This window comes from Lacerta agilis, chromosome 6 (assembly GCF_009819535.1).
Source record: "Lacerta agilis isolate rLacAgi1 chromosome 6, rLacAgi1.pri, whole genome shotgun sequence".
NCBI lineage: Eukaryota > Metazoa > Chordata > Lepidosauria > Squamata > Lacertidae > Lacerta > Lacerta agilis.
The window spans coordinates 23791688-23815757 of NC_046317.1; the positions used below are offsets into that span (position 1 = coordinate 23791688).

General features: G+C 38.7%; 1 protein-coding gene across 1 annotated transcript in view; it reads left to right on the forward strand.

Moving 5' to 3' along the window:
• HFM1 (helicase for meiosis 1) overlaps nucleotides 1-24070 on the forward strand; it is a 50627-nt gene that overhangs the window by 17855 nt on the left and 8702 nt on the right. Inside the window, exons 7-25 of the mRNA XM_033151616.1 lie at nucleotides 2320-2452; nucleotides 4175-4326; nucleotides 4951-5028; nucleotides 5113-5274; nucleotides 6210-6410; nucleotides 6510-6598; nucleotides 8452-8495; nucleotides 8583-8684; nucleotides 9490-9635; nucleotides 11228-11322; nucleotides 13318-13451; nucleotides 16871-16918; nucleotides 18115-18195; nucleotides 18974-19065; nucleotides 20474-20580; nucleotides 21536-21583; nucleotides 22172-22269; nucleotides 22367-22498; nucleotides 23692-23777. Of these exons, the coding sequence (XP_033007507.1) occupies nucleotides 2320-2452; nucleotides 4175-4326; nucleotides 4951-5028; nucleotides 5113-5274; nucleotides 6210-6410; nucleotides 6510-6598; nucleotides 8452-8495; nucleotides 8583-8684; nucleotides 9490-9635; nucleotides 11228-11322; nucleotides 13318-13451; nucleotides 16871-16918; nucleotides 18115-18195; nucleotides 18974-19065; nucleotides 20474-20580; nucleotides 21536-21583; nucleotides 22172-22269; nucleotides 22367-22498; nucleotides 23692-23777 (2028 nt within the window). The remainder of the gene's footprint in view (nucleotides 1-2319; nucleotides 2453-4174; nucleotides 4327-4950; nucleotides 5029-5112; nucleotides 5275-6209; nucleotides 6411-6509; nucleotides 6599-8451; nucleotides 8496-8582; nucleotides 8685-9489; nucleotides 9636-11227; nucleotides 11323-13317; nucleotides 13452-16870; nucleotides 16919-18114; nucleotides 18196-18973; nucleotides 19066-20473; nucleotides 20581-21535; nucleotides 21584-22171; nucleotides 22270-22366; nucleotides 22499-23691; nucleotides 23778-24070) is intronic.

Sequence of the window (24070 nt, forward strand, 5' to 3'; positions counted from 1 at the left end):
ATGGACTGCAAGAAGATCAAACCTATCCATTCTCAAAGAAATCAGCCCTGAGTGCTCACTAGAAGGACAGATCCTGAAGTTGAGGCTCCAGTACTTTGGCCACCTCATGAGAAGAGAAGACTCCCTAGAAAAGACCCTGATGTTGGGAAAGATGGAGGGCACAAGGAGAAGGGGACGACAGAGGATGAGATGGTTGGACAGTGTTCTCAAAGCTACTAACATGAGTTTGGCCAAACTGCGAGAGGCAGTGAAGGATAGGCGTGCCTGGCGTGCTCTGGTCCATGGGGTCACGAAGAGTAGGACACGACTGAACGACTGAACAACAACAATGGACCAGCCACCACTGCTCACCACTTTCTAAAGGTTTGACGAATGTCTTGTTCTTGCTGCTTGCCTTGGACCCTAGGGAAAAAAGAGAATATTTGCTCAGTTGCCGGATTCTTTGGCTTGATATAATAACAAATATAACATAAACCCTCATGAGAGCCAGTGTGGTGTAGTGGTTAAGAGCGGTAGACTCGTAATCTGGGGAACCGGGTTCGTGTCTCCACTCCTCCACATGCAGCTGCTTGGTGACCTTGGGCTAGTCACACTTCTCTGAAGTCTCTCAGCCCCACTCACCTCACAGAGTGTTTGTTGTGGGGGAGGAAGGGAAAGGAGAATGTTAGCCGCTTTGAGACTCCTTCGGGTAGTGATAAAGCGGGATATCAAATCCAAACTCTTCTTCTTCTTCTTCTTCTTCTTCTTCTTCTTCTTCTTCTTCTTCTTCTTCTTCTTCTTCTTTGAGACTCCTTCAGGTAGTGAAAAGCGGGATATCAAATCCAAACTCTTCTCTTCTTCTTCTTCATGGCTGCAATCCTGTGCAGTTTTATCTGGGAGTAAGCCACATTGAACCCAGTGGGACATAGTCTGGATAGATATGCATAGGGTTAGATTGCACAATTGCAATCCTGTGCACACTTAAATTGGGAGTAAGCTTCACCGAACACAGTGGGAGTTCATTTCTGAATAAATATGTGTATGATTGCACTGCAAGATAAAACTAAGTGACAAAAAAGCATTATAAATGATGGCATTTGTTGAGCATGCTGTGACCACATTACTTAACTAAAATATGTAGGACTGGAGTTTCAAAATCTCTGCAGTGTTCTTAATTTAGGCGATAACTAAAGTATTAACTAGAATGGGGTTACTATAAAGCAGGTATGGGGAATCCGTTGCCTTCTATGTGCTGTTGGACTACAACCCACATCACCTGTGGCCCCTGGGGCTGATGGGAATTGTAGTTTTCTGGAGGGCCACAGGTTTTCCATCCCTGACATAGAGCAAACCTTTTAAAGCTTTTGGCCTTATTCTGGTAACAAAGTAGTAAATAGATAATAGGTTTATTCTTTATAACATTAGAACTTTGCACAAGTGGCTGCTTAAGCTACATATAATTTATGGAAAAAGCAGATCATTAAGGGATGATTTGTTCTGAAATTGATGCTGAAGGACAAATCTTACTGTGTATTTTTAATGACAGACCACTGTCAAGGCCTATCATCTTCTATGTGCACGGCTCCCTCCTGAGACTTGAAAATGGGTTTTGTGTTAGCAACTCTACTGCAGGCTTTGCTGCATAATGGCCCTAGCAGTGCCATATATTCTTCATAATTGCTCAGTGGCAGATCACAAGGAAAAACTATTGCTTCCACTTTTTCTTTTTTGTCCTTGTGTAAAGTAAAAAGTATTTGATGCATAAAAAGGTAGTCTTTAAAAAAAAATTGAACTTAGCTGTTACGGCATGTTGAATTCTTCAACTTTCAAATTCCAAAGTTGTAATATGACCTAGGAATTCAAAAGACATCTTGGTTAAATTAATATAATATAGTTTTGCCTGGCAAGTAAAATATGTGTAAACTTGTATAGAAATAATTAAAAATGATTGCCAAGTACTTGCAATATTATTTATTTATCTAGCATTGCCTGATATTTTCAGAAGGTAAATTTAAAATTTGTTTCATTTTTTGAAAGCAGTTTATATGCTTTGATGTAGACATACCATGCTAAATGTTGTCCAATAGCAAAAATAATAGGAGATTAGAATTCCTTAAACCCCAAAACATATTTTAAACACCCTTCATTGAATAAATTTTCAAAAATTAAGTTTTACCCCATAAAATAACATGTCCCAATGACTATATCATTCATGATTTGAGAGTGTGTGCATCAATACATTAATAAATAGTTGATTGTGTGCAAATTATTCCAAACCTACTTGTCAAAATATATGCACCTGGTTTTGTGCTCCACTTACTATTAGTTGTTCTTTTCTAGCTCCTTTACACAGATAGAAATTTTGTGATCTGTGCGCCAACCGGTTCTGGAAAAACTGTGATATTTGAGCTTGCAATTATCAGGTTATTAATCAAAGTGCAAATGCCTTGGTTAAATATTAAAGTTGTATATGGTAAGTATGGCATAAGTTTAAGTTAATAATTATTAATTATCAAGAAAAAATGATAACATTATTTTGATATTTATGCATGATCGTTTTGTTGATGAATATGGACACATGTCTAAACAAAGTTTGTCACATTGCTAAACATGGTTTATTTTTTAATTTACATGACAGTTGTTGAAGTTGTTATTTTAGCCATCCTTCCTAACTGGAATTCCTAAATGTTCATCTGATGTCAAGACAAGGATGTAGTCCAAACAGGCAAAGGCGTTGCAGGCATAGTTGGAGGCAGGTCATAGCCCAGTTTCTGAGAAGGCAGGAATCTATTATGGCAGAGGTGTAATTAGAACTGGGCCAGTAGTCCTGTCCTAGGGAAGACAGAGGGCAAAGCAGGGCAAAAGCAAGGCAATGCAGTAGGAATCCGCTGCTACTACTCATAGTGACAAGTTGCTCTGCCAAACTCTGAGCTGTCTTGTAGCTGACAATTTCCACAGCCTAGGTGGCAGCCTTATATTGTAGTCAGCCAGGTTTGCAGCAGAGGGAGGTCAGTAATGCAGGAGCGGTAAAGTACCAGGCTTTGTTGGATGCCCAAGTTCAAAACACTGGCCCAGTACCCTTAAGCCCTGCATCTGTTTACGAAACACAGGTTTCCAAGTATAACATGTAGTTCTGCCTTCAGAAAGTAAAGGCAAGCCCATTTCATTTATTTATTTATTGCATTTAAATCCACCCTTTTCTCTATCCAAAGGAATGAAACATACTGATTGTAACAGTTTGTAATAATATTGTTACACCCCACCCTAATCTCCACCAGCGGTGAGAGATTCTAGGAAAGTTCCAGGTGCTTACCCAAGGTCTGTGTTTCCTTTTGGGCAATGAGGTACAGCAGAGACTGTGGTGTCTTTAAGATATATGGTTTATTTACACATATATACAACCTGAGTCAGATGGTGGAAAATCCCAGCATTAAACTGATACAGAGGATCCTTTACCTCTCCCATAGGCGAAACAGGCCCTGTCAGGCCACATCGCATTTTGCCCCACTCCTTCCTCCTTGTCACTGCTAACCCAGTGAAACTATTTCCCTCCAGCCTATGTCATCCAAACCTGAAATCCTAAACCCTTCTTGTCTCTTGGAGCCCCCCCCCCCCATTGTCTAGTACCTCAGTGTCTTCTTAATGGCTTCCTTGATGGGTCAATGACAGGCCATCACCAGCCTTTGTTTCCCCAATAGCCCACACTCAACTAGCTCTGCCAAGCTGGCCTGCCTCATTAGCATAAGCTCAACCCAGAGCTTTCCATGTTTGATATAGTTTAGTCAAACCTTGAATTATGGGGGACTTACACCCACAAACTCTGGCACTCGGAACCTATAACATTATAAATGCTTTTGTTGCCCCCTGGAGATTTATCCACCTATACTGGACACAGTTAAGCTGGAAAGCTATTTAGAAGTTTTGGATTTATAATAAAATTAATATGACTCACCCATATGTTGTTGCTTACTTAAATAAAATTGCAGTTTTCAAAAGCTATGGGGGGGAAATTCACCTAGTTCTAGTACCAGCTCAAATAAGGTACAGGAATGAATAAAGATCTTGACTTGTCAGAAAAGAGGGGAAAAGATGGGGAGAGTTAGTTTCACTCAGAAATCTTATCAGTGTAGGCAATGTGTTTGGCGACCTGTTTATTCGTGTCTTCTTTTCTCCAACTACTCTGTATTGTTTTTAGTAGCTCCAATAAAAGCTCTCTGCAGTCAGCGTTTTGATGACTGGAAAGAAAAATTTGGACCCATTGGACTCATTTGTAAGGAACTAACAGGAGATACTGCAATGGATGACTTGTTTGAAATACAACATGCTCACATTATTTTGACTACACCAGTAGGTTCTACAGTCCAATTAATTGCATTTGAAATTTTTTTAATGAAGATACTTAACTAGACATAAAAAATTATTTCGTACACATAATGTTGTTTGTGTGTAAACATTTTCCATCAGTTTCTGATGCTAGGAAATGACTGGGAAACTTCAGAATCACTTGAAAAAAATATTTTAGTTTTATCAAGCAGTTTGATTAATTTATAGTTTATCAAAATGTATTATGTTTGTTTTGTGTGGCATTGTATGAGAAACCTTTATTCCTATGCCAAATTTCATGTGCTCTGATAGTATCATTTATACAATAATTCATTTTTAAAACTTGGGAAGGAGAATTAAATTGCATACTTTATTGGATTATGGTGAAAGATTTACTGCTTGGGGGTTTGATCTACACCATTTCTAACATAAAAATGTCCTTAGCTTGGAACAAGGACCTACCAGAGTAGTCTTTTACTTCAGCATTGTATAGATTGATAATAGCATTCTTTATATAAGAATAGCAATATACATCACCAAATACTACTCTCAGAAAATCTCATTAAAAGTTAAAGGAGGAATGATAGTGGAGGACTGCGCCATTAATATGAATAATAATAATAATAATTTTGTTTGTTTTTCTACTAGGAAAAATGGGATAGCATGACTAGAAAGTGGCGAGATAACTCTTTAGTTCAACTAGTGAGATTGATCCTCATTGATGAGGTAAAGTAATAACAAGTTTTTAAAAATGCAAGTGATTGAAAGCAGGGCATTGTACTTCATAAACAATTGTGTTTAACTCAATAGGTACATATTGTGAAAGATGAGAGCCGTGGTGCTACTCTTGAAGTTGTTGTCAGTCGGATGAAAACTATTCAGTCTTCTCTTTCACGTGGCTTCGAGAATCCTGACTCAGTACTTCTCATGAGGTTTGTGGCAGTTTCTGCCACAATCCCAAATGCAGATGATGTAAGCAAAGTTAATAACATTTTATTTCTAGAATTCAAAATGCTGAGGTGTCCCGCCCCCATTCAGCTACACAGAGAGAGAGAGTGTGTGTGTGTGTGTGTGCAAAATGAGATAAGCACCGTCCTTTATCCACCATCCCACAACAAACATGAATAAGCTAAGATTGCCATATTTCAAAAAGTAAAAACCAGAACACTCCGAAAGTTGTTGAGCCCCCCCCCCAATCTATTGATTGCTCACACCTCAATGTTAGAGTACATACCTTCCATTCTGCTGGTCTTAGTTTCAATCCCTGGCATTTCCAGTTAAAGTAGGGATGGGGAAGCTGTGACACTCTGCTTGTTTTGGACTACAATCCCCATCAGTCTGGGATATGTTCATGAAATATACCCCTCCACAATGCAGTATAGTCATACCTCAGGTTGCGAACACTGTGGATTATGTTTTTTCGGATTGCGCTCGTGCCAAACCTGAAGTACCGGAGTTACTTCTGGGTTTTGGCGCATACGCAGAAGCACTAAATCGCAACCCGTGTGTGCGCAGAAGCGGCGATGCTGGTTGCAAACGCTGTGGGTTGCGAACGTGCCTCCCGCACGGATCACGTTTGCAACCTGAGCGTCCACTGTACTAGACAATGCTGAGTAAATAACACCCCTCCTTTGATCATAACGTATAACAAGCCCTCTCTCACAGAGGGAAATGTCTGCCCTATCCACAGGAACCCTTTGTTAGTATTATGTGGTCTAAAGTACAGTAAAATTCTATGGCAATTATATTTATAACAGAGAAGAGCGCACTGAATAACCAACACAGTATTTGTGTCAGTAGAACTTCCATGACTTAAACAGCTCTGCTTGAGCAAGTACGTTCAGGATTTCAGCCCAAGGCATTATTTTCCAGCTTCAAGCCTAACATGCTCTCTTTTCTCTTTAAAGATTGCAGAATGGCTTTCAGATGGCAAGGGGCCTGCTGTATGTCTGAAAATAGATGAAAGACACCGACCAGTGAAGCTTCGCAAAATCGTGCTTGGATTCCCCTCCAGTAGCAACCAAACGGAATTCAAATTTGACTTAGCACTTAACTACAAAGTAGCTAGTGTTATTCAAACGTATTCTGAACAAAAGCCAACCCTTGTGGTATATATTGTGCCTTTCCCTTGTGATTGCAATGTTCTTGTGTATATTCTAGCATTATTAGTACAAACAATGGATTTTCGTGGGTTTTCTTATTTACAGTTCTGTGCCACAAGGAAAGGAGTACAGCAGGCGGCTTCTGTCCTAGCAAAAGATGCTAAATTTATTATGAGTCTTGAACAGAAACAAAGGTACCTTTTTATAAGACAAGCTTGCTTTTAATATCTATCTCTTTATATTCAATCACATATGTAGCAAAGTTGTGGAAATCTATCCAATTTATAATGATCTGTGTATAAAATCAGTTGCCCCAGGGTTTGTAGCTTATAGGCTCTTATGGTGACGAGATAATGAAACCTACCCCAATATGCCATTTGTCACTAAAAGTGACTTTGCTAAGGATACTTTTCATTTATCATGTGTTTCAAGCGGCTGTTTGGAGAATATGAGTACATATGTGTACAGTAATGCATCCGCTTACCATTGATGTTTGCTCTAGGCAGTTTTCCCTTGAATATCTGGAGTAAATTTTTCATCTATGATCTGCATAGGGCAGTGTCCATATGTATCTATTGACATACCCATGACAGGGATGTAGATACCAAGTACAATTTTTGCCCAGTCTCCACAAAATTGTCCTATAGATGCCCTGTAAAAGTCCACATCAATAAACTGATGGCTGTTATTCTGATCAGAAAACTGTGTTCTGTAAAACTGCAATTTTTGCTCCCTTACCCCATTTTTGCTCCCTTATCCCATTTCACCTAACTTCTGTGCATCCAATGTTTATGCAGCCTGAGACTGGAAATCTGTCTGGATTTCAGTGTGAAAGCAAATACAGCCTACAGATAAGGCTGTACAGATTTCTAAACATCCCAGTTTATGACACACGTGTACATCTAGATGTGTCTCCGCTTCTAGCACAATTCCAAATCCAGGAACGAAATCTGGGCACAGAAGACATATGAATTTTTGTTTTATAATGTATTTTAGGCAGCACCTAAAAAAAAAAACATGGGTGATAGACCTGGCATTGAAATGATACAAGATCTGACTTATTATTATTATTATTATTATTATTATTATTATTATTATTATTAAATTGGTTAGTTGCTTAATCTTACCCAAAGCAACTTACAACCAACCAACCAGCCAGCTGTAGGGATCTGTATGTTCAACTTCCTTCTCAGCCATAATGTGGGGCCCTGGGTATGCCACTATCTTTTAGCCTCCGCTGCTTGTAGGGTTGTCATCAGGATAAATTAAGCCGCCCTGCCCTGCCAACTGGAGCTCCTTGAGAGAAGAGTGGTAGTAAAGATAGCTGAAAACGAAGCTGAAATATATTTGGCAGGGAAAATGGTATAACGCTCAGATTAGCTTTTGATATAGAGCAGCCCCAATGCTGGCTGAAACTTAGCAGGAAGTTGAAGATTCTCGCATGAAGAATTATGATGCATCTTTTTTGAAGCAGGTGTACTGACAACACATCAGGTATTAGACTGCTGTAATCTATTTTGACTTGAAGCCTAATTTTCAACAAAGGTTTACCTAGATGTACCGGTATATCCCTTTTGGAAAGCAAAAACGTGTTCACTGGCCCTTGCAATAAGGACGGGCAGGCAAAAGAAGAAGATGTTGTTGTTGTATGAGAAGAGATATGAGGCAGTAAAAACAAGAGGAAAAATCATACTCCTTCACTGTCCTGAATATCTGAATGGGATTGTTTATTCTTCATGTATGATGAACTCCAGTAGCATAAGACAGTTGTATAAACAGAGCTATTCTGGATATTGTTACTTGGGCCATAGAAAATTCTGAGTCCACAATCCAGTGTTTCCCTGCCCCCCCCCCAATTTTTTTGATACTTGACCTTTCCTAGGGATAATTTTTATGTTTTGATATTTAACAAAATTCAGTTCAAAGGGTTTAAATAATGGTATAGATCATTACTCAAGCAAGAAATATGTGCAATTGCTATAGATGGGTTTTGCATGGTATTTTATTTATTTTCAGTTGTGATACACACACACACTCTCTGTTTCAGATTACAAAAGTCTGCAAATTCAGTAAAAGAAGCCAAACTGAGGGGTATGTAGTGTATACTAATTGCAGAAAAGTTAGTGTATTTGTCCCAAGATGTTCTGGTAATGTTTTGGGTCTGATTTTCATTTATAGATCTCTTGACCTATGGAGTAGCTTATCATCATGCTGGAATAGAGGCATCTGATAGAAAAATCATTGAAGCAACTTTCAATATGGGAGTCTTGCCAGTTCTTTGTGAGTACAAAGCATATGAGAACAAACAGTGTAGATACCATATTGCAGTAAGAGGGATGGGGTTGAAAAAGCCCAATTTGTGACCATTTCAACAATAATGTTTACAGAGATAATACTAGTTTGAGAAACAATTGCTATAAGTGAACAGTTCCATGGAGTCTGGTGAATCTGCATTTTTAAATGTGTGTTGGTGGCCATCTCCACATCTTGCGGAAACAAATTTTAAAAACTCCTTCATTTTGCCCATCCTAAGCTGCCACTACTGTGTGCTTAGGTGACCCTGAATTGTAATATTTAGGGAAGTTTTAAATGACTGATGTTTTAATGTATTTTTAATCTTTTGTTGGAAGAAATAATAAATTATTATTATTTTTCTACACCATGCATAATTTTATACATCTCTCTGATGCCCTCTTTACTTGCCCCTTTTCTAAATCAAGAAACTTTAACTTCTGTAACCTTTCCTCTTAATGAACTATTTCAACCCACTGATATTTTTAGTTGTCCCTTTTCTGTACCTTTTTGAGGTCTACAGTATCCTTTTTTGAGATTCAGTGACTAGAAACATACACAGTATTTCTAGTGTGGTTGCACCAGAGACATCACAGAACATTCAAAATGATATGGGTGGGGACTCAAAGGAAGCATGTGACAACAACCAGTTTTTAGATGCTCATGTGTAATGAGAGAGAGAGAGATGATTGAATCATATACTGGGAATAGTCAGAACACTACAGAATTGTACTTCAAGTCTGTTGCTTTATGAAACATCCAAATTCTTTGAAAAACATTTAAATGTTTGCAGTTACTACAAGTACACTTGCTATGGGTGTAAATTTACCAGCTCACCTGGTAGTTATAAAATCAACAATGCATTATGTTGGAGGAATGTTTCAGGAATACAGTGAAACGGACATTTTGCAAATGATTGGGCGAGCAGGAAGACCGCAAGTAAGTTGAATCTGTTATTTAAAGCCATTTATTATTATAATCGTAGCAAAAGTTGTCATGTACTTACAGAGGCAGTGTTACAAAAATGTTAAGTGAAAGTTTTGTAGTTATAGTTGCTTGTGAAGTTTTTGTTTGCACAGTAGAGTTTATTGCTGAATAATTAATATAGCCTTGTTTAGTAGGAAATGTAAAGTTAATGCTACTGGCTTCAGTTTGCAAGCTGAATTAGCTTCCAAGTTATTTATTTAAGAAATATCGACCAAATATCTTTTTTTTAAAAACAACCATCCCAAATCTACAAACAAAATCAAACCTAAACACTCTCCTACAAAAACCAACAATTCACAGGATATTCCACATTTGAAAACATCTATACACGGTATAAGTTTTATGAACCATTCTTGCTTTCTTTTGATATACTGGATCCAAATTTAATAAATACAGAGGCATACCTAGGAGTTGGTGAACCTGGCCCCCACTAGTGGCACAGGCCAGCACAAGAATCACCTATTAGACTATGGAGTGTACAACATATATTTGTGTGGTGCTGCACAGCCACTGTTGTGGTGAGATCAGACGTGGGAGAAGCTTCCTGTCCTCCTTGCACTGGAGCTCAAAGGCGTGTGTGGTAAAGTGATTTCTGGGGGGGGGGGGCACCAATACAGTTCCTTGTGCAAGGGACCCTAGGTAGTCCTCTGCATAAACAGGGTTCTGCGGTCCCGCTCCCACCCTCCCAAAAACTTGAAATGCAATGAGCAAGACAGACAAAATTAGTTGGAAAGAGGCCAGGATCCCTTTCATTTTCAAGGCTTTTGTTGATAATTTGTTGACCACCCCTACTTGTCTGGAGCAGGACTTGCCCTCCGCCTTACATACCGGGCTCTGGGAAGGTCGTGCGAGAGCCCTGCGACAGGCCCTTGTGCTTGCTTCCCAGAGGCTAGTAAGCAAGGCGGAGGGCTTTGAAAGCTATATCCACAATGGATTTCCCTATCTTTCTATCTATCATCTATCTATCTCTCTACCTACCTATCTCTCTCTCTCTCTCTCTCTCTCTCTCTCTCTCTCTCTATCATCTATCAATCTATCATGACATGTACAGTCGTACCTTGATTTGCGAATGCCTTGTGACTCGAACGTTTTGGCTCCAGAATGCCACAAACGTTCTTTGGAACCCGAACGTCTGATGTGACTTCCGATTGAGTGCAGGAAGCTTCTGCAGCCAATCGGAACCTGCACCTTGGTTTTTGAATGTTTTCAGACTTCCGGAACGGATTTCGTTTGAGAACCAAGGTATGACTGTATCTATCTATCTATCTATCTATCTATCTATCTATCTATCTATCTGTCTATCTATCTGCCATACACCTAAGGTTATGATCACATAAGTAAATTACGCATAAGTGGCGCTCCCACTGTAGAAAAAAACCAAGCAGATAGGGATGCCCTCCTGCCCAGAATTTTGATCTGGCTAAATATTTCAGTGATTGAACTTCACATTAGTTGATAGTCCTATATTTTTCACTGCCACAAAAAATTTTCATTACTGCCTACTCGGTTTAAAGCATTCTTCTATATATATATTTCCTCCCCAGTTTGATACAACAGCCACAGCAGTTATCATGACAAGGATAAGTACTAGAGACAAGTATGTTCAGATGTTAAATGGTGCAGATACAATAGAAAGCAGGTAACTTGAGCCATTTTTCTGTATGTAGTTGGAATTAAAGTCTAAAACACATTTGTTTATCTTGAAGAAATTTATCTGATGGATCATGAAGACAGGCCTGTGGGGAAGCTAGAAAATCTTTATATTCCCAGCATGTGGGAAAATACTAATCAACAAGACAAACAAAAACCCACACCAGTGTTTTTCTTGCTTCTTCTATAATAATCTGCATTGAACGGAAGCAATTTTGTGTTGCAATCCTTCATATGGTTATATGCTTCTAGGTCCCATCTATATATTTGTGTGCAGTACTGCAGTGTTTAATTTGAAATTAGCAAACTAGAAGAAGAAAATAAACACAAGCACTTTTTTGTCTCTAGAAGGGCAAAGAGCAGCTTTAGGGATGATAGGATAGGGAGATACAGATTTGGAGAAAGAGTTTAGATTTTTAGCCCCTTGTGCCTGCTTTTAATTAAAAATTAAAATGCTGGAAGAAAAGCTGAACAGCATGTGTAGTTTGCTTAGGTTTGCACTCCTATAATAATTTCATGTTTTTTATGTAATTTCTGTTGCGCTTAAATTTTGGCAAATCAAAAGCTTCCCAAATTAGAATTCACAGTAAAAATGACATTGCATTATTTACTTTGACTCATCATAGGCAATATGTGTGTGGAAACAGGTTCCCACACACAGAGCTCTTTGCTGGAGCTGTACTTTACAAGTCCATTTGGATGGGAAATCCCAGTTCTTGGAGGCACGTATAGTATCAGACAGGGGATCAGACCATCCTTTAAGTGTGCATGTGTGTTGATATTCTTGTAAACAGCAATGAACATTTAACCGAATAAGGGAACGAAAATACATTTAATTGAGGCTTTCTTAAAACTTTCTTATTGTATTGTTTTACTATTGAGAGTTCCTAGGATTCATTTTCAGTGAAATGAGTGCTATCTGATTGGTGCCCCTCAGCTAATGGATGGCTCATTGATGTGGAAACTTGCATTGTTGAATTAATGATTGTTGGTGATTCACACACCCCTACCCAAAATCTGCTGTGGAAGGTTGGGAAACCTTCAAAACAACATGCAAGATGAAGTGGTGGACTGTAGAGGATGAGTGGGGAATTGCTGAAGGTTGCCTTGGTTCCCTGTTCTGGAGCTGGTAGACTCCGCTAAAATGAAAGAACACCGGCCTGATCCTGCATGGCTCTTTCAAACAGTCATCGAGTCCAGCATCCTGTTCTCAGAGTGGCCAACTAGATGCCTATGAAGAACCTTCCATCAGTGAAGAGGCACCAACTGGACACAACCCCTTAGAAAAGAGCTTTCCAAACTGTGTGTTGCGACACATTCATGTGTTGGCTGCAGTGTGTAGATGTGTCGGGCGAACACTCCCCGCACTTCTCCCAGGGCTGGAAAGGAGTTAAGTTTAACCTCTGGTTTTTCTAGTAAAACTGAATTACTGTATTGCGAAATGATGCCTATCTAAAAAGTGTGTCACCAAGTTGAAAAGTTTGGAAAGCTCTACCTTAGAAGCAATAAAAGATATATTGGCCTGGTTGGCAACTAATTCTTAATAAGGATTATAATTTGTACTGAGCAGGAACTGATGGGCCAGCAACATTTGCTGTGCCCACTGACTTGCTCCCATGTTAAATAAGGCTCAAGCAGATACCTTCTTTAATTGTTTTTAGCCAGCGTGTAAAGCAGCAGTGTGTGTGTGTTTTATGGACTTCTTTGCTTATACATCTTCAGCTGCCGTCTCCCATACTCTCATGGGAGTGAGAAGCAGAGGTACATAAGAGTAAAAGAATTTATAGAGCCTCAGCATAATAGAGGAGTGTGGTGATTCTTGGAATTGAGGGCTATTCTAGTAGCCAGATGGGAAGATAGAGGTGATGGATTTTGCCCCCAAACCTCTAGTTGCCTAATCTATTTTAAGAATGCAATGTACTGCTTGCCACTGGGAGACTTTGGTATGTTTCATTTGTATGCATTTGCTTTCTGGTTTTCTTAGTCTGCACACACATCTCATTGAACACTTAAACGCTGAAATTGTGCTCCACACCATCACGGATGTGAACATAGCTTTGGAATGGATACGATCAACTTTCCTTTACATCAGAGCTTTGAAGAATCCAGCTCACTATGGTTGGTTACTCTTAACGTTTTCTAGACTTCAGTGTTCAATTAAAATATGCCACAATTTGGTGTAATAAGGTCTGTTGCAATAAAATAGTCACATCTTGGGAAATAAATTAGGTATATTGAGAAATTACAGGAAAGATTAGTGGCATCTTCTTTTGTCTTATATGAGTTCTCATTTTCAGTAGAGATTTTGGCAATGAAAACTTTTTAAGCCTTTTCATGAGTTGTGCTCAAATCCTTGCTACCTCATTTTGTCATAATCACATATACCAGCATCATTGCATTTGTCTTCCTAATATGCCCCTTTTTCAAGTTCTGTGCATATCTTATAATAACAGAGCCTGAAGTTCTCTTAGCTCTTTCTGATGAATGTCAAGACTTTAAATTTTCTGTGTTAATATTTGTCCCTTCAGCTAGCTTTATTCTATTTTTTACTTTATCCCTTCCCTTCCCTTCCCTTCCCTTCCCTTCCCTTCCCTTCCCTTCCCTTCCCTTCCCTTCCCTTCCCTTCCCTTCCCTTCCCTTCCCTTCCCTAGAAAAGAGACACTCTCCTGGTAGGCTACTGTGCCATGGAAGCAAAGGTGGTTAGCTGCAAAAGGTCATCTACATAACCTGTAGCTACTGGATGCCACATCCATGAGTACAGTATTGGCTTCTGTTTGGAAGAAACTGCAGAAGCCAGTAGATCAGAATCTTTCTGAGAAAGCCAAAAAGGACAGATACAGGCATAGTGGATGAACACCAGGGAGATCTAGCAACAAGGCTGAAGTAGTGGAGTAGAGCACAGAGATACCGTGGGATAAATCAGCTTCATACAACCAAGATGCTTAACTCTAATTAATGCATGAAGGGATTAAGACCATAGAGTAAGCTGTCCTGCCAGGCTTAGCTACGTCACTCCCCCTCACCTTGGAAGGAAGGATTACTAAACTCTTTGTTCTCCATTCTACCATGTGAACCCTACCAGTAAGGAGGTCTAAACTGGATGTTGTGTGACTTAAGCAAGCCATATTTGTGTTTCTGTACAAATGATTTAGAAACATTTACCATTTTGGAACATAAGTTATACTACCTGTCTTTTTTTGCTGCTATATGGAATAGCACATGAATCTGACCTTTTAAGAGTTTGTAAGTAAACCATTTTTGACATCCTAAACACGTGGTCTCTTTCTATGCTATGGGAAATGGGGAACTTTGAAAACAACTTAGAAGGGAATTCTAACAGCCTATATTTCCATGCGTTACTTGGCTTCATGTTTCGTGATTACAAATTTCTGCTGGGGCTCTCTCACCAAAGAGTACTTGTCCCGAGCCTTGATCTAGGCATTCAGTGAATTCTCCTTTTGTTATACCATATATTTTATTCTTTTCCTTTTTACCAAAAACCAACATATACAACATTAAAAACAGATAAAAACAGAAATTCAGTAATAACTGGGTGCAGTATTAGATGCCAGGGAAATGCTGAGCAAAAATATGTACCGGTATTTACAATATTTCTGAAGCAATGGATGGATAACGTTTCAGTGTGGCAGAGGGAAAGACATTCCACAGTGTGTAGAGTCAATGGTGGAAAAGGCCCTGCAATTTTCTGTAGGTTGTGGTTCCATGAGTAAAATTTCCCCAAATGATCAAAGTGATCTTATAATCAATACAGGGGCAACTGGTCTCAGGCAACCTAGTCTCAAGTTGTTCAGGGTTTTGTAAAAAGACTTTGAACACGGCCCAGTAGCTGATAGAAACATAATGAGCACACAAAAAGGTGGTGCTGGCATTTCACCTCCACTTGTCAGTATGAAGTTGCAAGTCTGCTTTTAAAAGAAATACAATTCACATTTATTAACCACTGTGTGACAAATCACTTTTGTGAAGTAGTGTGTGGCATTTCTAGTTTTCTGTTAAATAGACTTGTTTCTTTAGAGGATCAAAAAAGAACATTAAAATTCATAAAAACATTTCCTATCAAGTGAAAAGAGATCTATTTCCCCCCTGAAGGCAGAGTTTCTGCTTCTGCACTGATCCTACTTGCTGTCAACACCACAGCATAAGGCATTCTAGGGTGTTCAGCACAGTAGGATCTCTCTATACATGGAACATCTGCTTTTCAGAGCTGTGAAAGAAAGGAAAGAAGTGGTAAACGGAATAGTTGCTTTGTTGAAATGCCCTTAAATGATAGCAGTTAGGACATTTAGCACCTTTCTCTACATCTGTTTTCACACTGACTTTGATTCTTTCAAGATACACGTGAAGCCATTTTATTAGTAAATGGGAAAATAATCACAATAATAAGCTACTCCTTAAAACAAAGGTGCATATTTGTTATAGCCAACAGAATTGCAGGATGAAGATCTATGCAATTGTTTTCTTCTGATTTATTTATATAGTAAGATACTGAAAAAAATATCATTGGGAGGTAATAATACATTCTGCATTGGCAGATATTTTAAGCTAGGAAAACAAAAAATAAGGGTTTTTCTAAGCCTTTGCTTTCATTCTTATTCCAGCTTCTTATGTTCATCAACACAAAAAGGACCATTTCAGAGATGTGACAGGAGAACAACATTCCCCAAAGAATCCTGGGGACTGTAGTTTACCCCTCCCAGAGATACTATTCCCAGCACCCTTACAAACTACACTTCCCAGAATTCTTTTGTGGGGGAGAGGGATGTGCTTTAAATGTACAATATAATGTATATGCAACCCCATTCAGCCCACTTAACTCCAATTCTGGGTGCTAATTGAATATTGTTATACCAGTTAGTATATATGTTGGATTTGAAATTGATTACGGTATATATCTGTGTAATATTTTATGTAAAAAAAATTGGGTTTATGTATACAGTTTGTTATAGCTGTTTTTATATACAGTATGTTATTCTTTTATATATGTGTTTATTGCATTGTAAATCACTCAGAGATGCCTCATAGGAAGTGATTCATAAATGAAATAAACAATAACAGGAACAAATTTAAGAAAGCATTAAACCAGATTTGTGTCTGGAATATATAATTCACTAAATACTGAATCTGTATAAGCACCAATACCTTTGAATGGAGCCTACAGAAGTCCTGGTTGAGTAGCACCCCACTTTTGGCTAAGCAAGAATCAGCCTACTACTAAAGGAGACAGAAGAACTTATACAACAAACAGCACAATAGTTCTGCACCTTAGAAACATGTATAACCCACTAGGCACATCAGGGCCCACCAGACACCTCATTAGAATTGAAGAGCAGTCAACCAGGCTATGGCCTTGGAGGCATCTTAAATCTCAATAGTTAACCTTTATTTCTCATGGCTGGTAGCTCCCCATATATGTTCATTATATAAATATATTGATTTTAGATTGCTAGTGCATATAACAGCTTAGAGTTCTTACAAATTAAAGCCATAATCAAATGTAAATGTTTCCATTGATGAAGGTTTTCCAACTGGATTGGACAGAAGTGGAATTGAAGCAAAATTGCAAGGTTAGACACTTTCCACCATGCTTGAAAAGACCGTGCATTTTACATAAGTTCCTATGTGATCTATTAAGCCTGTACATCCTTTCTTCTTTATACCATTTATCAGTAGCAGCTTTTTTCAAAGTTCAGGTAATACTCATGTAAGTTGTTAAATAATCTTTTCACCTGACTGACATATCCATCTAGATTCCATTTCAGATCTGCAGCTTTCCTCACAGCAAAGTAAGATGTAAAATGAAAGTACAGCCTTTTTAAAAATGGCTGAGATAGGCAGCAGGTTACCATGTAAAGTCTTTACCATTTTTAAAAAAGTTTTAAGCTGGGCCTTATTTGATTTGTTATTGTTGGCATCCATCTGTCTTGAGAAACAATGGAATGCACATCTGGAGGTGAAGTTAAACCACTGGAGAATCACAGTACCTGCTGTGGCTGCAGAAACCAGTAACTTGTAATTGCTGCCTCCCACTTTTTGTGTGTGCTGCAGCACCAAAGTGACCTGTCTGGGACGCAAGCCTGGGCAGTGTGTATGAAGGTCCTGGACAGCCCAGAAGACAAGACTCCCCTCTTGGCCTCACTGATGTGGTCCAAAGGAACACATCTGGCACCAGCTTGTCTACAGGAGATGGCAGAAGGAGGCATACAAGATGCCATAGAATCATCTTAGGAAGTCTACTCTGGATTTATGTAGGGTTTACTCCATAGCCGTTTCTTCTCCCAAAGATATGTCTCAAGGCAGTGGAGGTTTAGGACCAGAATTTTTCTTCTAGATGGGCTACCTTCCCAGGTTGACGAGCCCCATCTGCCCCTCACTTCTTTCTGCAACATGTGCAATAATCGCCTTCTTGACTGTTGGACCCACTATTCTTGTCTGCTCAATCTGCAGGAGCCTGTCTTCACATGCAGGGGAAGTCCCTAACTCACCAAGAGTTTGATTAAAATATGTTAGTTATTGAGAGCACAATCCAGCAAGTACTACTTGCCAATTTTAAACTTGTATTGATATCAATAGAAGAGTTAAGCATGTTTAAATTTCATATCAAATTCCATGAGACATAAAAGTGCTTAATTTTAGCTGGAACATGGCCTTAGGTAAAGGTAAAGGGACCCCTGACTGTTAGGTCTAGTTACGGACGACTTGGGGGTACAAAGAAAACCTTTCCCCCTACATGTACTAACAATTATTTCTCCTACTTGAACAGAATTATGTTTGAAGAACTTGAATGATTTATCTGCATTTGATTTGATCAAGATGGATGATAAACTCTATTTCAAGCCAACAGGTAATACTTAAATTTTACAAAAGTGAGAAGCTTACTTTTTTAGTGTTTAGAATGTTTTCTGGATATGTCACTGCCTCTATTATGGCTAGGGACCTAGATATTTTATGGGTTCGTTTCATGTCGCCCCTTATGATTTCCATGATAAGTCAAGAGCAGCCTCTTGCTGGCGCATCGGTGTTGCAAGAATGTACTAGAGAAAATAGAAAATAGAAAATCAGGTGCATTAAGATATTAAGAACTGGTGCCAGCAAATAAATGCCCAAAGGCTGTGGTTTAAAACACATTCAGGATCAAATTGTTCCACTAGTGCTCAAAGTTCTTCTGAGGATTGTGGAGTTCAGCCACAGAATCAGTCATTAGGCAGCAAAGAATGTGAAAGCTGCATAATGCCCATATTGGTTCCCAAGACAGACATGGTCATTAGGCCAGACCAGACAGAACTGTTGATACTGCTGAAGTACATTATTGTGAGAAGTGTCCCTCTGCCACTTCATGCTAATTTGAGAGCATGGAAAGCTCTTATGTCAGTTCAGTGATTTCATAGTTGTAAATGGGAACAATTTCTCCCTTTAATATTAATATTTGAAATTCTGTTATCGGAGCAAGCCACAGTACTGTTGTTAAATCTGCTTAATGATGTGTTGTCTCCGCTCTCTAAAGGTGAGTAATTAAAAACTGGTAAGTCTGCTCAGGGTTATGATATGCAGGGAGAAAAATGGATGGAACACTACACCTGACTCACCAGAGTGCTAAGTGCTTTATATTTCTTTTCCTACAGAAACTGGACGACTAATGGCTTGGTATTATATTGCATTTGACACCATGAAAAAGTGTTTTACGATTCATGGAAACGAGACTTTACATGAACTGGTAATTTTGTTACACAAATGAAATATGAATATCGTGAGCAGAAGGAGGAAAGGGTTTGTTGCTGTTTCGTTAGCCCTTGCGCAAGCTGGTAGAAGGCTTCTTGTAGTGTAGCAGCATCACATTGTTCCCAGCATACTGGATGAGGAGGGCAGGGTTGGTTGAGACCTACAGTTGCCAAGTGGACCTGAGTGAAGCCTGCCTCCCACAGGTCTGTTTGTTGAGTCATGCCCCCCTAAGGCCACCGCGGATTGGCTCTTTTGAATCAGTGGATTTGGCGGGAACCCATGAGCCTCCACAGTGGCCAAGGGGGACGTATTGTGCTCAAGTTGCATCCAAGCAGCAAGGGAGGTGCTGCGTCGGGCCGCAACCACTGCTCACCAAGGATGTACGGTAAGCAACCTTTCCGAAATTAGGTGAGACTTTCTACTAGCAGAAGGGCACTTTTGGATGCCAGCTGTTCCTTATAATCCCATTTTAAATTTATACTTTAGATAGTCATGAAGACTTAAATCCCATGACTAAGCCTCAATCCAACCCTGTTCTGTTTCATTAGGAACAGCGTTACTTGTTTTAGAACTACAAGTTTTATCTGTTTTTTATAATCGTAGATTAAATAGCCTGGGACCTTATGGTGAAAGGTGGTGAAGAAATCTAATTAATTAATTAGTCCTTTAATATTACCACAATATAACATTTTATAAAAAGTTCCTCCCGCCATTTGCCAAACATCCTAAATCAGATATTGCAACATTTCCCAATTAAACGTCTTAAAATAAATAATAATCGTTGTACGTTAGTTTTACAGTGGGTACAATTCCCCCCCCCCCATCTTTCTCATTCTGACTCATTTATTTTTCTTTGCTTGTTTACACTGATGTGGTTCTGGCCTAGCCACTGATCACTCGTTGTAGTCTGTACTGTATATGCCAGAAATATATTGTAAAAATTTCCTAACCAGGGACTCAGCTACATTAGCAAAGAAACAGCAATTTGAATGCATTATAAACATGCAACACCAGCTGGCACCAGAGAACAGGAAATTTTTCTACGTGATTTTCCATAAGGTTTTTTTTGCCATAACAATCTAATTTCTGACTTATTTATAGTGGGTTTCCCCCCTGTTTGTAGATCCACCCCAGGTTTCACACTACATGAACAATATATGGTTTACACACTGTGGTTTGCACTTAGCTGTGCAATTGAACACTGAAGACCAAAGTTCAATCCTGGTTTGCAATCCTGGTTTTCAGGGCAACCCCAGTAATACTTTTCTGGTTTGATTGTGCTAGCAATCCTGAAAGGCCTTATGAAGTATCAAAAGTAATACTGCTGTGCTTAAAATATAATTTAAATATTTAGAAAAGGCCAAGATGGGAGAATTTTGAATAAATGAAAGAAACTATTGCAGGTCACATTGATCTCCAGCTGCAATGAATTTTCAGACATCAAGTTAAGAACAAATGAGAAAAAAATACTGAATACTTTGAATAAAGACAAGAACAGGATAAGCATAAGGTACAAGGTGATATATTCAAAAAACAAAGTTTAATTTTGATTATAGACCACTGCTGCTGTCCTGCACACAGTTACATACCGGTAGGTTGAAAATCACAATTTCAGATATTACTAATTCCAGTTCCCACAGGAGATGTAAGAATAAACTCCATGTGGTCAACATTTGGCTGGGTGTAGCAACTACTTGTTCTGACAGGTATTACAACCCACTTGAGAGCACCATGCCAACACCCTTCCTTTGCTGCTACCCCTCACTCATTCTTCAGCAGTGCAGGAATTCATTTTGGAGCACCAAAGAAATGACAAAACAAGGAAATTACTGAAATTTTGAAAGTCTTTGTTTTCCACTCATGGTGCAAGAAGAACCCTAGTGAATGCTGGAGCGTCAACTGGTGGGTGGGTGGGGAGACACACTGAAAGAACTGGACTCAGGTTGTGTGACTGCTTTTAGTTAGCACTTGTCCAAACCAACAGTTGCTACATCTAATCAACTTTTCTACCCATGCGTAGGTTCTTCTTAGGTCTAGTGTATGAACTGTGTCCTAAGTTATTCTGATTTCAACAGAACTTCATTTTCGTGTACTTAAAACTGGCTTCTACAATTAGTGGCACAATAAGTCGAATGCAGTCCCAGCAAAGTGGCCTGTCAGGTGCTTGATCATCCCATTGTTTGCTCCAGGCAAGCAGCAACACCAGGAGCATTATAGAACCATTTATGGCTGGTGGGCTTCATTTGAGTTTGTGGATCTCTTAATTCTTCAGGCCTTGTGTAGGTGACTAACTAAGACAGGCATGTATATATCATTGCATGTGGTCATTCTAGACATACATTGCTGATAGTTCCTACAGGCTAGTGTGTCACATTTGAAGCAATTGTTTGTCATTGGACCATTAAGATGGGACTAAGGTCCCAGTCTTATGGAATGAAAATTGATATGTTGTGTTTCACATACAGATATCCAATGGAAGGAAAGATAAAAACAAGAGATATGAAAGTGAATTGGTAAGTATTTAGGCTCTCCTATTTTAAAACAGAAATAGAACAACCACTCGCTGCAATTAAGACTATGATAAAATTCAAGGTCAATTAATTCCTGTAGAATTACTTCTTTTTATATATATAATAATTTTCATTAAATTTTCAATTTTACAATTTCAAATAAACATTTTGCAAACTTTTAAAATATCTAATGACTTCCCTGTTTCACTTTCCATGGTTCATTTTACATATTGTACATACCTGCATATTTTACTATAACCATTCCAATAAGTTTTCCCCTTTTACATCTATCAAAAATTGTTTACTCCTTTGAATTTACCTTAATGCTGCCAGCGTTTTCATCTGTATAGTTATTTTCCATATATTCAATAAATGTTTTCCAGTCTTCTTTAAACGTATGTTCTTCTTGCTCTCTTATTCTGTATGTTAAATCTGTAAGTTGTGCATATCCTGTAGAATCACTTCTTAGCTTTCTATATTATCTAGATTTTATCCTGACCTTGATTTCCCCACCCCCCTTCAGTAGCTGACATGACTGAAATGTTTAAAATCTGTTTTGATAATTTGAATGATTCACTATTTCTTTTGTAGTCTTATTCAGGCACAGCTAGGATGCATTCCCATACAAGATTTCACATTGACACAAGATATAGGGAAGATTTTCAGAAATGGCATAAGGCTTACAAAATGTATGATAAAAGATCATTTTTACTTTTGGATTATTTAAAAACAGTCTGCCTTGCAAGATTCCCCTCCCCTCACCTGTATGTTTGTTTTCTTGTGCAGGGTTGTCTGAATTTCTGGCCTCCCGTCAAAACAACTTTATTGCATTATTAAGCTCTCTGATTTTAGCCAAGTGCTTCAGGTGTAGACTTTGGGAAAACTCGCTGTATGTATCTAAACAACTTGAAAAAATTGGTAGGTACTACAAATCAACAAGAAAGTACAATGTATAGTGAACTCAATTACAAAATATAACACCCCATGCCCAATATTTGCTGGAAAATTCGAAGGGTCATATGGGGAATTTCTGCATCTTAGGTCCCATCCATACTGTATAACTAAAGCAGTATCATTATAACTTTAAACAGCCATGGATTCCTCAAAAGAATAATAGAATTGTAAAGAGTTCGAAGGGACCCTGAGGGTCATCTACAGTTGCCTGATGTCCATGGGAAGAGAGATTCACCGTTAAACCACTCTAAGAACTGCAGCTCTGTGAATGGAATAGAAGTCTGCTAACAACTTCTTAGAACCCTTAACAAACTACAGTTCTCAGGATTCCATAGCTGAGAGAAGCCATAACTGTTTAAAGTGTTATGATACTGCTTTAAATGATGGTGCCTTACTGAGGCTTCTGACATGCCTAAGAAATGAGACCCCTTGACTTTTTCAAAAAGCTGACTCTCAGACACGGGGAGATGCTGCAGCAGTCTCTATTGTACACAAGAAGCAGCAATTAGGAAAGAAAACCAGAGATGCTTCAGTGTTTGAACATATGCACTTGAGCGTGCTCACAGCATCTCTTTGGATCCCACCCTTTGCTTTTGGCCTGAGCGCAAATTGTTACTGGCAAGAATTAACACACTCAGAAAGTGGAAACGGCACATGTAGTAGATTAGGCATCCAATCCTTGGGCGTGAGCTCCATTGAGCCCAGCTGGACTTATGGTGAATATGCACAGGATTTCAGTGTAAATCAGTCAAGTCAGCCCTTGTTCTAAATAGGCAGAAGTTTGATCTTTACCTCCTATAGCCAAACTTTGAACTATGACAGGTGCATGCCAGCAACATGGCAAATTGTGACAGAAATGCAGCAATCCATCTCGGAGTTCTCACAATCCACCTATAATTGATGGCTATTGCTATAACGTTTTTGTGTTTAATTTTTACTTCTTGCACAACTCCGTTCAGAAAATGAAACTTGGAGAATTGCATCAGTGTTTTGAGATCTATTTGGTGCAACCCTCTTCAAATGTATTTTAAATGCCATTTTATATTTGCTTGCCTTTGGTGAAGATAATGATAAATTATTATTTACTACAGTATTTGTAAGGAAATGCTATTAGTAAAACAAAAAAGCACCAATTAAGACTGTGCAATTTTCAACAGGTATGACACTGTCAAGTGCAATGATGAGTGCTGGTCTGGTATCCTTTGAAAAAATAGAAGATATAAATGCAAGAGAACTTGAATTGGTATTTATTTTATAATCTACCTATTTTGCAGTTTTGTTTAAAGTGTGTTTAATTGGCAGAAGGGAAAAGCAATAATGACATCACAGAGGGTCAGTGGGTGGTTGGATGTAGGTTGGAAAATGAGTGTGGAGCAGAATGAGCGAGACAAGTCATTGTTGTCATTTATTTTCTTACTTCCACTGTGCTGTCATTGTTTATGGTACCAAATAGAATCACTTGAACAAAAGACTGGTATGTGCTGATTTTTTTGTAAGCATATATAAGGGCCCTGTAGATTGCAGTTATTGGAGGCT